This window comes from Miscanthus floridulus, chromosome 7, assembly GCF_019320115.1.
Source record: "Miscanthus floridulus cultivar M001 chromosome 7, ASM1932011v1, whole genome shotgun sequence".
Lineage (NCBI taxonomy): Eukaryota > Viridiplantae > Streptophyta > Magnoliopsida > Poales > Poaceae > Miscanthus > Miscanthus floridulus.
Window position 1 is genome coordinate 16939690 of NC_089586.1, and position 14445 is coordinate 16954134.

At 50.5% G+C, this 14445-nt stretch overlaps 2 protein-coding genes across 2 annotated transcripts; one reads left to right on the plus strand and one right to left on the minus strand.

The window, feature by feature from the left end:
- Positions 1-6024: 6024 nt before the first annotated feature.
- Positions 6025-7448, plus strand: LOC136466632 (large ribosomal subunit protein uL3c-like). Its single transcript, XM_066465103.1, has 2 exons — positions 6025-6656; positions 7026-7448. Exons 1-2 carry the CDS (start codon positions 6140-6142, stop codon positions 7313-7315), a joined length of 807 nt encoding a protein of 268 aa, XP_066321200.1. The 5' UTR covers positions 6025-6139; the 3' UTR covers positions 7316-7448.
- A 184-nt stretch (positions 7449-7632) lies between these two features.
- Positions 7633-14357, minus strand: LOC136466631 (uncharacterized). Its single transcript, XM_066465102.1, has 9 exons — positions 14044-14357; positions 13779-13881; positions 12464-12817; positions 10039-10144; positions 9127-9315; positions 8531-9001; positions 8332-8415; positions 8154-8246; positions 7633-7979 (listed from the first exon to the last, which is right to left on the minus strand). Exons 2-8 carry the CDS (start codon positions 13827-13829, stop codon positions 8179-8181), a joined length of 1323 nt encoding a protein of 440 aa, XP_066321199.1. The 5' UTR covers positions 13830-13881; positions 14044-14357; the 3' UTR covers positions 7633-7979; positions 8154-8178.
- Between the last annotated feature and the right edge of the window lie 88 nt (positions 14358-14445).

Consider the following 14445-nt stretch of genomic DNA (forward strand, 5'->3'; position numbering starts at 1 on the left):
CTGGCCTGGTCCAGGGTGTTTAGCATGGTCGAGATCCCGATGTCAAGACCCTCCCGCTCCATGCTCTCGGAATGATCATCGAGCGAGAAAAGAGCCAACGTCGGGTCCTGAGCAGCCATCCACTGGAGCGGTGGCTCCCCCCACGCAGGGGAGCGGCTTCCTCCCGACAAAGGGGTCGGTGGCGGCTCCCTCCTGACCCTGTGCGGCACCACCGCCGCACTCGAGGACCCTCCGGCTAGACCCTCCTCCGTCTGGACCGCTTCGGGCGCCACGGGCGGATCCACATGGGCGCCTGGCAACGCGGATTGCACCACGCCCTCGGGTGCCACCACGACCGCGTCCGGCTGATCCTGGCTTGGCGCAGTCACGACCACCTTCACCGGCGGTATGCGGTCCTCGGCCGGCTGTTCCACGTCCGCCACGGAAGAGACCGCTCGCTCAGTAACCTCCGCGGGCGTGGGAGCCACCATGGACGCCGTCGGCTCGGCCAACGCGGCCCCGACATCGGCACCACTCCTGCCTGAGATAGGGGTGACTCCAGGCGACGCCGTCTGTCCCGCTTGAAGGGCGAGACTCTTCTTGGGCGCCAGCCCCAGGGGGTGACCCGTTCGCAAGAACCTGCGCAAAGGTAATAACCATTAAGTCAAAATAAAAATGGAAAAAGGATAAAAACAGAGGAATCAACAGCTTACGTTGACGTCCTCGGCTGGCGGAAGCGTTTTGGGGATGGATCCCCAGACCCCTGCCCTGACTCATCTGGGCAGGACCGTTTCATGCCTGCCCCCTGCTCCGGGACAGGGGGGTTCATCTCGTCGGGCGCGGCACCGGAGTCGCTCCTCTCCATCGTCTCGTCGGGCGCGGCACCGGAGCCGTCCCCCTCCATCGTCTCACAGGGTGCAGCACCGGAGCTGCTCCCCTCCATCATCGCCTCGGGGATGGTGGCGACAGGCCCACCCTCCCCCATCCACCAGTCCTCGGCCGGCACGCCGTGCGAAGTGGCGGACTCGCCGGCCTCCACTGACCTCATCGATCCACTTCCCTCTGTGTGGAAAGGGAAGGGCCCCTACACGGATGGGTGGCCACTCGTCAGCGTGTCCTCGTCCTCCAGGACGCCCCAATCCACGTCGACGGCTACCTCGTCGTCGTCATCATCATCATCATCATCGTCGTCATCCTCACTACTCACGTCCTCTCCCCGATCCCGTGCCTCCTGCTTCAGTCGTTTCGCCTTCTTCATCTCATCCTTTGCCTTCTTGTCCCGCTCGGCCGCGAGTCGATTCGCCACCGCCACAACCTTGTCCTTCGGCAGCGGGGCCGGACTATCCTTGAAGACTAGCCCCCTCGGCTAGCCCCAACATTACAAAAGCAAGTGTTAAAAGAGGGAGATTCAGGAGAAAGAAAAGAGTGCGGGAGAAGAGGGCTTACGAATTCGAAGAACCCAGGCTCCGGCCGCATTGGAGGATGCCCAGGCACCGGATACACGATGTCGAGGACCCTGCCGGTGGAATCCTTCGTCAGCTCCGTCGCCTCCTTGATACGCTGCGCCACTTCCGAATAAGGGAGTGCCTCGTCAACGAGCACCGTCCCCTCGAACGATATCCCGGGCATCATCCGATGCAGGGGAAGCACACGCGCCATCAGTGGTGCCACCCTCCTCGCGTGGTAGGCGCCGATAATTCCCGACCCCTTTACACCCCGACCCTTCAGGGCATGGAGGGCGGAGAGAAGGTCGGAGATATGTTTCTTGTCTTTAGTCAGGACGCCCTAGCCCCACGACTCCGGAGCATCCACAATAAGACGTCCGATGTACTTCGGTAGGGTGGCACTCACATCATCCTTAACATAAAACCACTGCGAATGACATCCCTTGTTGGATGTAGCCAAACGCATGTACGGGTAACCCTTCGACCGGGTATGGCGCAGGTGAATGCTGGCACACCCCATCGGCGCATTCACTTCTTTCCCCCCAATCTTCCTCTTCGACAGACTAATGCTAAAGAAATACCGCCACAGATCAAAATGGGGATCGATCCCCAGGAAACCCTCGCACAGGGCAACGAACGCCGCCATATGCTGAATCCCATTGGGAGTGAGATGCTGCAGCTCTACCTCATAGTAATCTAATAGCCCCCGAAGAAATCTATGCGCGGGTACCCCAAATCCCCGCTCATGGAAGATGGCAAAGGAGACGACATACCCTTCAGGCGGCACCAGCTCACCCTCGTCACCGGGGAGTAACCACTCCTGGACGGCGGATAGTGGGCGGAGAAGGCCACGGTGGACGAGGCCCTCCAGACGCCGGGAAGTGATGCTTGATCTGCCCCACAACTCCATTGAAGCAGGAGGGGGGAAGGGCAGGCGCGAGCTTAACGGCGGCTGGAACACGAACGTAGGCCGGTCGACGGTGGCGATGCGGGCGCGAGAGGCTAGGAAGATTAGCGGCGGATGTTTCAGAACGCAAAGGAAGGGGAGTGAAACACGGGACCCTGGGGGCGAACCCCGCGGTTTTATAGGGGGCGACGAACACGAGAAGGGCAACCGTCCACCTTGATCTCCGGGTCTGCCACGCGTGCCACCGTGTCACGTCGCGGGACACGCGCCCGTAGTCCCTATCCTCTCATCCCAAAAAATCTCGGCGGACGGTTCGCCTTCCCCAAGCGAATCCGGACTCTCTACCCACCGGGGAAGCACAAGCCACAAAGGCCCATTCTTTTCTCTTTGGCCCACCTAGGGCCCAGCAGCTCGCCGGCCGGCCCAACTAAGAAGGAATCCACGAACAATCTGCCACCAAGGGCAGAAGCACCAGTGAGGACGGCCCCGAATCAGTCCCTAGCGAACGGGACGCCACGACCCACTCGGAAAAACACCCAGTTGATAAAAAACTAAGTCCTTCAGCCTTACCCGCGAAGGGGCCGATACAACCCCCCGGGCGACTCTACTCGAGTCACCCGGGGGCTCGGGGGCTACACCCATCGGGTGCGCTCGCGCGCACCCTCCGGCAAATTAGCTTCAACGAAATCAAAAACACCCTCTAGGCGGTTCTACCCGAATCACCTGGAGTCTCGGGGGCTACTATCGGGGACCTAATACCAGGGTACCCCAGAAGGTGGAACCGATGACCACCGAACGTGAAAAACTTCTAGATGCGTAAGGGCTCCATGTCATCCCTTGTTCGAGTGATAGGAGTTCGGTTCCGCCTCGCCCGACACCTTCGGGACGGGCTCGGTCTCGCCCGAGGGCCGAGGGATAAACTCCGCCTCGCCCGACGCCTTGAGGGCGGGCTCGGTCTTGCCCAACGGCTGAGGGATGAATTCCGTCTCGCTCGACCCCGGAGGGGCAGGGTCAGCCTCACCCGACGCCTTTGTGGGATAACCCTGCCTCGCCCCAAAAGCTCAAGGCTAATCTCCGTCTCGCCCGATGCCTATAGGGTGGGCTCGGTCTCGCCTGAAGGCAAAGGGATGGATTCCGCCTCGCCCGATCCCAGAGGGATAGGTTAGGTCTCGCCCAAGAGATAGGGATTGGTCTCCGCCTCACCCGACGGCCCAGAACGAGCCTCGCCCTGATCGATATCTATCCCTCATAATGATGGGTATAGGACGAGACAAGACGTTCGGGTCAACCATGGCTCCAACGACCATACCCTGCGCCCTGGCAGGAAAAGGACTGCCAGGGAACGACAGGACTGATGCTTTAGACCCTTCCGGGCGCCACAGAGCCCAAAAGGTATTACAGGTGCGTGCACCTCACCCTGTAGAGTTGTAGGCGCCGCCTTCAGCTCTGGGACACGGAACCCGATGAAGATATACGACAACCGCTACGCTCCAGGAAAGGATTTGCTATCTCCACGAACGACGGGTATTCCGTCACCACACGGTGGACCCGAGGGAGCGGCGCCCGCTTCCCGACCCCTTAGGTCCTCCCAGTCAGAAGGCCTTGGCCACGGCGTTACACCGGACCCCGACCCCGCATTCTCCCAACGAGGACTCATGAGAACCAGAAGGCGTGTGGAGCAAGGCTGGGGGAGGCTCATAAGTCAAAACCACTGTACTGCAGCCCATACCCTGCGCAGGGCAGCATTCTGTGACTAACCTGACATCCTACAGAGACATCGACAACATTGTAAACACTTATCTTCCTTCGCACTCATCAGAGTGGAGGACCTGACCAGGTAGACGTGAGCCACAAGACTAAGTAGAGTACGCGTCCTGGGGCCCTTACCCTTGTAAAGCCGGCCCCTTCATCTATAAAAGGGATGCGCTTCCTCCATCAAGGAGGGCCCGAGGAAAAAAGACCGAACAAGAGAACGCACTCATACGCACAGTCAAGCGGCTACGAAGCTCTTGACCACCTTTCAACCCTTCCACCAGAGACTTGGGACCAGTCCCTCTCTCGATAGTTTGTACCCCTCACTACAGATCGTTCATGGTGCTAATAACACAAGCAGCAGCAAACTAGACGTAGGGACGTTCCGCCCGAACCAGTATAAATCTTGTGTCCTTTAGCGCACCATCCGAGCCTAATGCGCATTACTATAAATTTACTTGCCGGTGCTTGTACGAAACATCGACAGCTTGGTTGATAAGCCATGGCTGAAAGTACTGTTAGCTGATTTATTGTGAGAGAAAAATATTGTTCGTTGGCTGAAAAGTACGACTTATAAGCCAAGCGAACAGGACGAAACTCTTTCTAATCCTAATGATAACACTTTTAACTGTCTTTGTGATCTACCAAAGTGACAGTGCAACAAGGGATCATAATTCTTTAGACTATATACGGAAATACTGTGGGTAGGGCGTCCGTTTCTTCCAGCCGTGCGTTTTTGGCCTCGACACCCGCCCGAACGGCCAACACTGCCATCCGCATGGACGCACCCATCTCATGTTGCTCAAAATAAAAATCTCCGTCACTTTCCTCTTGAATCGCCGTTGCGTCCGCATCCATTTACTCGAACCCACTCTTGAATCGCTGTCATGCCCGCACCGCCACGGCGTGCTCCACCGCGACACACGCTGCCGGCAGCTAAAACACGGCGGCGTGCTGCACCGCGCCCAAGCGCCGCCGCCTGCCTTCCTATCTCCCGATCGCCACTCACCACTCGCCGCTGAGTTCTTCGAGCGACGCAGTGTAGTCCACGAAAACTGCTCCGCGTGCGGCGTTCTTCACCATACCCAGCCGCTTGCCTGCCGCCATCCTCCCTCTCCACTGCACCCGAGCGCCGCTTGCTGGCTACCGCAGTTCCCCACCAGGTAGGCTGTGGCCGCCGTCGATGTCGTGTTTCAAGTGTTTTCAGGTGTTTTATAAGTATGTTTTCAAGTGTTTCATCTAGATATTGTCTATGTTGCAATGACTATGTACGCATATTGCAAGTATATGTTTCAAGTGTTTTCAGTTGTTTTAGACGTATGTTTCAAGTGTTTTATTTGGACATTGCAGAAGTATATGTGGATGAAGCATAACATGCATGCTTCAAAGCGTATGTTTCAAGAGTCTCAGGTGTTTCATAGGTATGTTGCAAGCGTTTTATCTGTATATTGCAAAAGTAGATCTGGATGTTGCATGCGTTTGCAATGTCTTTCAAGTGTTTTCGAGTGTTCTGCAATTAGACGTATGTTGCAAGTGTTTTAACTATTTCGAACGTATGTTGCAAGTGTTTTATTTGGATATTGCAAAAATAGATCTAGTGTTGCACATGTTGCAATGGGACCAACTGCCGTAGCCGGCTGCTGCACTTGCTGCGCCGCCGCCGAGTGGGTGCAGAATGTCCCTGCCTGCATGCACGTGGAAAGCGTACAAGGCACGAGCGGTCTCCACGTGTTGTACGGGTGGACGGTGCGAGCCCCACGTGGGCGCACCAGGGTGCAAGCGCTGGATACAGGGTGACAGACGCATCCGGACGTCCGGGCGCTGGCAATTTCCAACTGTATATGCCCGCTGGAGGTCTAGCCGTACAATTTCTAAGCAAATACATATACGCTTTCTTTGTATGATGGCGTATTGGTGAAGTCGCCTCCGAGGAGACGACGTCATTAGGATAAGGGGACCTAGCCGCAAGCGAGAGCGCCCTATCCGCATCCGCATAAATCCCAGTCAAATTGAACAAGAGCGCCACTCCCCTCTGCTAATCCCTCCCGAAGCAAGCATGGCCATGGCGGCCGTGGGCGTCGGCGGCGCAGTGGCCTCCCTCCTCCCGCAGCGCCGCCGCGGTGGCACTGTCACCTGGAGCGGCGCGGCGGCCTGCAGCGGGCGGCGGCGGGCATCCGTGGCGGTGCGCGCGTCGTACGAGGCCGGGGTGGGCGTGATGGCGACCAAGGTGGGGATGATGACCTACTTCGAGCCGGAGACGGGGAAGCCGGTGCCGGTGACCGTCGTCGGGTTCCGGGAGGGCGGCAACGTGGTGACGCAGGTGAAGACGGCCGCCACGGACGGGTACGACGCCGTCCAGGTCGGGTACCACGGCGTGCGTGAGGACAAGCTCACCCGCCCGGAGCTGGGCCACCTGGGCAAGGCCGGCGCCACGCCGCTGAAGCACCTGCAGGAATTCAGGCTCACCGCCGTCGACAGCTTCGAGCCCGGCCAGCCGCTCGACTTCGCCGACCTCTTCAAAGAGGGCGACCTCATCGACGTCTCCGGCAACACCATCGGCAAGGGCTTCCAAGGTACACCAATTCTCGCACCATCCGTTACTGCATTTGCAATGCCAGCAACAGCAATTGTCCACATTTCTGCTAATTGTATCCACAATCCTCCGGCTTTATGTATCATTCCGTTTCTTGGAGAAAGAAGTTAGCAGCATTTGCAATTCCATTTGCAGCCCTTGGCTTCGCTGCGCCGATTCCATTGATCTGTCTTGCTCGCCAGCACTGTAATGAGCTGAGAACTGTTTGCCTGGCAGTTCTTGTCAAACCTTGGCTGTAGGTGTAGTTTCAAGGGTTTGCATTTGCAATTGCAATGCCACTTGGGAAATCCCCTGTCCTACAATGTTCTTGATCCGTTCCCGGGCGGTTGCTTGGGACATTGATCGGCAGGTGGCATCAAGAGGCACAACTTCAAGCGCGGGCTGATGACGCACGGTTCTAAGAGCCACAGGCAGCTGGGTTCCATCGGAGCCGGGACGACGCCAGGGCGCGTGTACAAGGGGAAGAAGATGCCCGGGAGGATGGGAGGGACCAAGACCAAGATCAGGAAACTCAAGATCGTCAAGATCGACAACGACCTCCGGGTGCTCATGATCAAGGGCGCCGTACCAGGGAAGCCCGGGAACCTCCTCCGCATCACGCCGGCCAAGATCGTCGGCAAGAACATCCCCAAGAACTAGACTTCTTTTTTTGAGGGGGTGAACGTTGAGTGTTTCCTACCCTGCTGCAAACTGGATGTAATTCTTTTCCAATCGCCAGTCTTTGTACACATGCAACTTCAGATTAATAAAACTGATCTTCAGATGACTGTCATTCTTTTGCAAACTTCAGTTTTAGTACGGGCCACCATGATGCTTGGGTGGGCGATAAACTTGCAAGCGGATTAGAGTATGACCGTAGATCATTCAAATAGTTAATTAATGTGATAGTAGATCATGCAAATATGTAATGATCTGAAGCAGGAAATGCAACCAAAACGGAACCATGAAATGCGAGAAACAAGAAATACTGCAGATATAACCTTGTGCAACAGGAGCAAAAAGGAGAACTTTGACGTAATCGTAAAGCTTCCACCATAGCTAATCATAACTCAACTGAACAAATACATTTGCTACCACATTACCCTCAGAGAAGATACAAAGAAGATGGATTTTTTGGGGCATCCTTCAATACGGATTATTTGATCTAATAAGCTTTCGAAGAAGCCATCCATGCTTCTACTCTAAGAGCACAAAACCTAACACAGAAGAAGCAGCAGTTGCCACCAAATCAGCTAGTTCCACGATCACAATTGTAGATATTTTTCTGCCCAAAATAGTATGTACAAATGGATCACCGCTCAACCTGCACATAAAGAACAAACGACCAAACAAGTTAGGAACAGTAGGGAAACTGCTATGACCTGCCACAACCTCAACCAAATCGAAGCCAAGCTCAGGAAAATAAACAAGCAAATTGAAGCAAACAACATCTACTTCCTTGTAATTGCAAAAACTATGAAGTTGTTTACGAAATTACCATGTGCAGTGCCATCAAAGGTTTATTAATCACTTCCAAAATCTTCAAAATGAACACCCTCAGATATTGTATCTAGCCGCCTATTTCCTATTTCTGTTGATAACAAGGAAACCATTAGATAAATTGAGCATTTCAGTACTGCATCAAGAGCAATGTCGAGGGAAGGGCAATGGTTAACCTGTATGTTCTCCAGTGGTAGACTCTGGGAAGTTATTCGCATCGGAAGGGATGAAAGGGGATCGACCATAGTTCTCTAATATTTCTGCACATGAAAGACAGAAGATGCTTTATGTATGCAATATAAATATATAAAGTAGCAGCAATGTTGAAAGGAAAAAACCAAAAATATATAGATCAGCAATATTGCATAGAAGTACCTGCGCTGTGGCTGAAATCCTCTGTCAAATCCGAAAAGCTGAAATTACGAGGAATCTGGCTCAAGAAACCATACGAAGATGAATCCATGTCCAAAATTGGATCGCCTAGCGGTTGTCCATTCAACTCAGAGCTGCTAAAGGATCCACCTGATACATCTCCAACTGACTGCTCTAGGAACACGTTCTCATTGCCGAATCCAAAATCTGAGTTGCTCGAGTAGCCAGACTCTGTCTTTATTGTTGTTCCATTGTGTCCATTAAACTGCCCAACAGTCGAATTATGTGCTGCTAGAAGGCTTGATGAAGCATCCATGCCACCAGGAAGGCCATGAACAACTTTACCAGCATAGATAAATTGGTCATTGGATGGAGCACCATTTACTATACTACTAGAACCTCGATTATGCAACAAGTTATCTTGCATTGCAGTACTGGGGATAGTGTCTGGCAGAAAGGGCACGTTTTGGTTCACTGAGACAGGCAACAATGGACAATATTAGAACTTATTCCTTCCATGGTTACATTTTAGCTGAAAGAGATTATTGTAACTATGTCAGTTAGTACAGATGTATAGCTGCTGAAGAAAAGAAGCTTACATGTGTTAGAGTTTGAGCCATTAGGAGCAGTAGGAGGCATAGAAGGCATCCCAGAAGGATGATCTTTAGTCATAATCTGATACTGCTGCTCAAGGAGCTTATTGAAGGCCACTATTTGATTCATAAGCATCAGCCTCACATAGTATGCCTTAAAAAAATCACGATTCTCTTCCTCGAGTTTCTGCCAGACTGGAGAAAAAGAATGACAGTCAAGTAAATAAACCCAAACGGCCAAACCAAAGAGACCATCTAGTTATTATCTTATAATGACAGGACGAAATTCATGTCTTTGAAAAGTTCCACCAATCAGAAAGGCATTCACACCATCCCATTTCCAAACAAAAAAAGTTAGAGCACAGTGCAAAGCCACACGTTGATGAATTGATTATAGATCAGAAATTGGCTGAGTGGTGGTCTCCATTTTGCTGATGCTGAGTCATTGATTCTAGGTCCATGACAGAGGACATACAAAATCATCATTTTGTTTCTGGTTTATAGATCATGCATAATTGCCCAAGAAAGACTGGGGGTGATAAATAGATGGTCTAATAAAAATGGGAAAACAATGCATTCTGAGATTTCATCAACAAAAAATAAAAATATATGAACTAAGCAAGTTAAGTTTTTGTCCCAATAAACAGTATTATTTAGGACAAAAAAGGGTTTCCTGTGTGACATCATCATGGCAATCAAGATTTAACAAAAAAACATATACACCACTCTAATGCAATAAACCATTGTTCCTCCAATTTCAAGGGAAGTTTATGCTAAGTGAATTTACAATAGCAGAGCTCACAGTGTTGTGATCATGATGTGTTATCATTTAAAAAATCGAAATCTTGTATCAACTTGTGAAATAAGCTAAGTGCTGATTGAACAGGGAAGTCACTTATGGTAATAGAAGAGAATTACCAAGCTCAGTGAAACTAGGTTCTATTTTTGCCTGGAAGGATAGGGTGTCCACCACTTCTTTCTGGTTCATATATAGCTGAAGGCAACGTTCAATGAGATTCTGGACCTGTAAAACAGTTTTTCCATGAGGCCTTATTGCTTTAAGTACACACTGCAAAAGAAAACTAGCACAAAATCCTACCATAACGAACAAACAATTCAATCAAAGATGAGAGAACAAAAAACATATACAGTGGGCTTTGTTGATTGTGCACAGAATGTGATAAACGGATGCAGGCACATTTCAGGAACCATAAGCCAGATATCTGTATGTGATAATGCCAGAGGCAAAATGAGAGTGAAAGCAGAAGTTAGACATAGGACACTGACAACGAGTCAATTTGGTCAACAGGATTGTGCAGTCACAGCTACATGTTCCCCACCAGGAATTAATTTCTTACTCCCTCTGTCCTATTATATAGTGCATTCTAGGAATTTTAAAACAAATTAAGAGAGAACATAAAAGACACATGTACCCTCATTTTATTTTCTAATCAGACGCTATCATCAACATGATTAATGGTGATTGGTTGATAAATAGAAAGTATTTAATATACAACAACAACAACAACAAAGCCTTTAAGTCCCAAACAAGTTGGGGTAGGCAAGAGTTGAAACCCAGCAGAAGCAATCAAGGTTCAGGCACGTGAATTGTTGTTTTTCAAGCACTCCTATCTAAGGCTAAGTCTTTGGGTATATTCCATCCTTTCAAGTCTCCTTTTATTACCTCTACCCAAGTCAACTTTGGTCTTCCTCTGCCTCTCTTCACGTTACTATCCTAGCTTAGGATTCCACTACGCACCGGTGCCTCTGGAGGTCTCTGTTGTACATGTCCAAACCATCTCAACAGGTGTTGGACAAGCTTTTCTTTAATTGGTGCTACCCCTAATCTATCACGTATATCATCGTCCCGAACTCGATTTCTTCTTGTATGACCGCAAATCCAACGCAACATACGCATTTCCGCGACACTTATCTGTTGAACATGTCGTCTTTTCGTAGGCCAATATTCTGTACCATACAACATAACAGGTCTCATCGCCGTCCTATAAAACTTGCCTTTTAGCTTCTGTGGTACCCTTTTGTCACATAGGACACCGGATGTTTGGCGCCACTTCATCCACCCTGCTTTGATTCTATGGCTAACATCTTCATCAATATCCCCGTCTCTCTGTAGCATTGATCCTAAATATCGAAAGGTATCCTTTCTAGGCACTACTTGACCTTCCAAACTAATATCTTCCTCCTCCCGAGTAGTAGTGCCGAAGTCACATCTCATATACTCAGTTTTAGTTCTACTGAGTCTAAAACCTTAGGACTCCAAAGTCTCCCGCCATAACTCCAGTTTCTGATTCACTACCGTCCGACTTTCATCAACTAGCACTGCATCGTCCGCGAAAAGCATACACCAAGGGATGTCCCCTTGTACATCGATTGTGACCTCATCCATCACTAAGGCAAACAGATAAGGGCTCAAAGCTGACCCTTGATGTAGTCCTATCCTAATCGAGAAATCATCCGTGTCTCCATCACTTGTTCGAACACTAGTCACCACATTGTTGTACATGTCCTTAATAAGCCCGACGTACTTCGTTGGGACTTTATGTTTGTCCAAAGCCCACCACATAACATTTCTTGGTATTTTATCATAAGCCTTCTCCAAGTCAATAAAAACCATGTGTAGGTCCTTCTTCTTTTCCCTATACCACTCCATAACTTGTCTTATTAAGAAAATGGCTTCCATGGTTGACCTTCCGGGCATGAAACCAAATTGGTTCATAGAGACCCACGTTATTGCTCTCAAGCGATGCTCGATAACTCTCTCCTATAGCTTCATAGTATGGCTCATCAACTTAATTCCTCGGTAATTAGTACAACTTTGAATATCCCCTTTATTCTTGTTGATCGGTACCAATATACTTCTCCTTCACTCGTCAGGCATCTTGTTCGATCGAAAAATATGGTTAAACAGCTTGGTTAGCTATACTATAGCTATGTCCCCAAGGCATCTCCACACCTCGATTGGGATACCATCCGGTCCCATGGCCTTACCTTCTTTCATCCTTATCAACGCCTCTCTGATCTCAGATTCTTGGATTCTCCGCACAAAGCGCCTATTGGTGTCATTAAAAGAGTCATCCAACTAGAAGGTTGTGTCCGTATTCTCACCATTGAACAATTTGTCAAAATACTCTTGCCATCGATGTCGGATCTCATCCTTCTTCACCAAGAGATGCTCCCTTTCATCCTTAATGCACTTAACTTGGTTGAAGTCCCTTGTCTTTCTCTCACGAACCCTAGCCATCCTATAAATATCCTTCTCTCCTTCCTTCGTACTCAAATGTTGGTAAAGATCGTCGTACACTTTACTCTTTGCCACACTTACAGCTCGTTTTGCAGTCTTCTTTGCCACCTTGTACTTCTCTATGTTGTCCACACTCTTGTCATGGTACAAGCGTCTATAGCATTCCTTCTTCTTCTTAATAGCCCTTTGGACTTTCACGTTCCACCACCAAGTATCTTTAGCCTCGCCTCCACTTCTTTTGGTTACTCCACACACCTCTGAGGTCACCTTCCGAATATTTGTTGCCATCTTCTCCCACATGTTGTTTATGTCATCTTCTTCCTTCCAAGAGCCCTCTTTGATAACCATTTCCCTGAATACCTCTGACGTCTCCCCTTTCAGTTTCCACCACTTTGTTCTTTCAATCTTAGCTTGTTTATCTCTACGGGCACGCACCTGAAAACGAAAGTCTGTCACCAAAAGCTTATGTTGAGAAACAACACACTCCCCTGGTATCACCTTGCAACCCAAGCATGCTTGTTTGTCCTTTCTTCTTGCGAGAACAAAGTCAATCTGGCTAGAGTGTTGTCCGCTACCGAGGTCACTAGATGAGATTCTCTCTTTTTAAAGAAAGTGTTGGCTATCATCAGGTCAAAAGCTACCCCGAAGTCCAGAACTTCCTCCCCCTCCTGATTCCTACTACCATACCCAAAACCTTCATGAACTGCCTCGAAAGTTTTTGCCTTATAGAATGAATTATATTTGAGGACAAACTTTTAAATGCTAGAATGCACTGTATTACAGGACAGAGAGAGTAGGTGAAAACTGAAAGTTCAACTGAAAGATCCGACATCCAAAAAAGGCAAACGGGCATGTGAAAACAGGACAACTACAGTGAAAATTCAGTAGATGACATAACTCAACTTCATCGAACTTCCAAGTAGACATTCTGCTTTTGCATAAGACAACACAGAAGCGCACAGTTTCTCCTTTAACACACATCATTATTACAGATACCAAACAGTAGCAGCATCCATAAATTCCCCACTCATTTCTTACCCATGCAAGCCCCTTTCCCCTTCATCCACCTTTGCCTCTTCCTCCCCCTGTTTCTGTCCCATACAAATACACCCCCCTGCTCATGCTCTGATGCTCCTCCCCTCCGGCTCCGTGTTTATGAATCATGACCAGACAGGACTGGGACAGCACTAGCACATGACCTAGTATGCAATCAGAGCCCAAACGAGGGCATGCACTGTTGCAACAACACAACCATCTGTAACCCTAATCGAGCCCATTTACTTCTCATCAAGCCTATCAGGTAACCAAATATACATATAGCAAAAAAACCCCGGAAAGCAAGTACTAAAAAACAAGATGGAAGAGGAGGGCGGGAGGGATCACGGGGGGCGCTCACAAGCTGTATGTCCTGGCGCGAGACCTTGCGGACGTCCTCCCCTCCCGGCATGCCTGACGCCCGTCTCCTTCGTGCTCTGCCCGGCTGCCCTAACCAAATCTCCCTGCGAGCGACGCCAAGCCAAGGTTATCAAAAGAACAAAGTAAAAAAACAAAACGGCACAGCCGCGGACGGCGATTGACCCCAACGGGATAACCAACGACGAAACGGAGCAGCAGGAATCGTTCGATCCAGCTGGCACGGGCGGACGCGGGGAATCTCTCACCTTGAGGCTTGAGCCGAGGGAAAGGGGAAGCGGAAGCGGAAGCGGAGCGGAACACGAGAGAGAGGAAGGGCCCGCGCGTTGCGCGCGCGAGTTTGACGGGGTCTCTCTGATGAGGGCTGAGGCGGCGGGGAGGAGGAAGGCGACGGCTCCGGCGATCAGGTGGGGGCGCCGCGCAATGTGGCGAAGCAAGGGCCAAAAGGGGAAGGAAGCAAATGGGGGGAAACAGCCAAGTTGTCGTTGGTGGGATGCTAATCCGTCGGCTTATCTAGGTGTTATCCGGTTTAACAAAACGGGGAAGTGGAGGCCTAGTGGGACGGGACGGACACCAGATTCCGTGCTCCTCTCCTCTCCTCTCCTCTCCTCTCCTCTCTATCTCTTCACCTCCGTTGACAGCTGGGACAT

Excerpts from the sequence above, each read along its gene's own strand:
- LOC136466631 (XM_066465102.1), bottom strand. The coding sequence starts at position 13,829 with ATGCCGGGAGGGGAGGACGTCCGCAAGGTCTCGCGCCAGGACATACAG. Across the intron at positions 12,818-13,778 it reads CGCGCCAGGACATACAGCTT|GTGCGTGCCCGTAGAGATAA; the intron begins GTGAGCGCCCCC and ends TTTCGTTTTCAG. Across the intron at positions 9,316-10,038 it reads ACCTAGTTTCACTGAGCTTG|TCTGGCAGAAACTCGAGGAA; the intron begins GTAATTCTCTTC and ends CTTTTTCTCCAG.
- LOC136466632 (XM_066465103.1), top strand. The coding sequence starts at position 6,140 with ATGGCCATGGCGGCCGTGGGCGTCGGCGGCGCAGTGGCCTCCCTCCTC. Across the intron at positions 6,657-7,025 it reads CATCGGCAAGGGCTTCCAAG|GTGGCATCAAGAGGCACAAC; the intron begins GTACACCAATTC and ends ATTGATCGGCAG.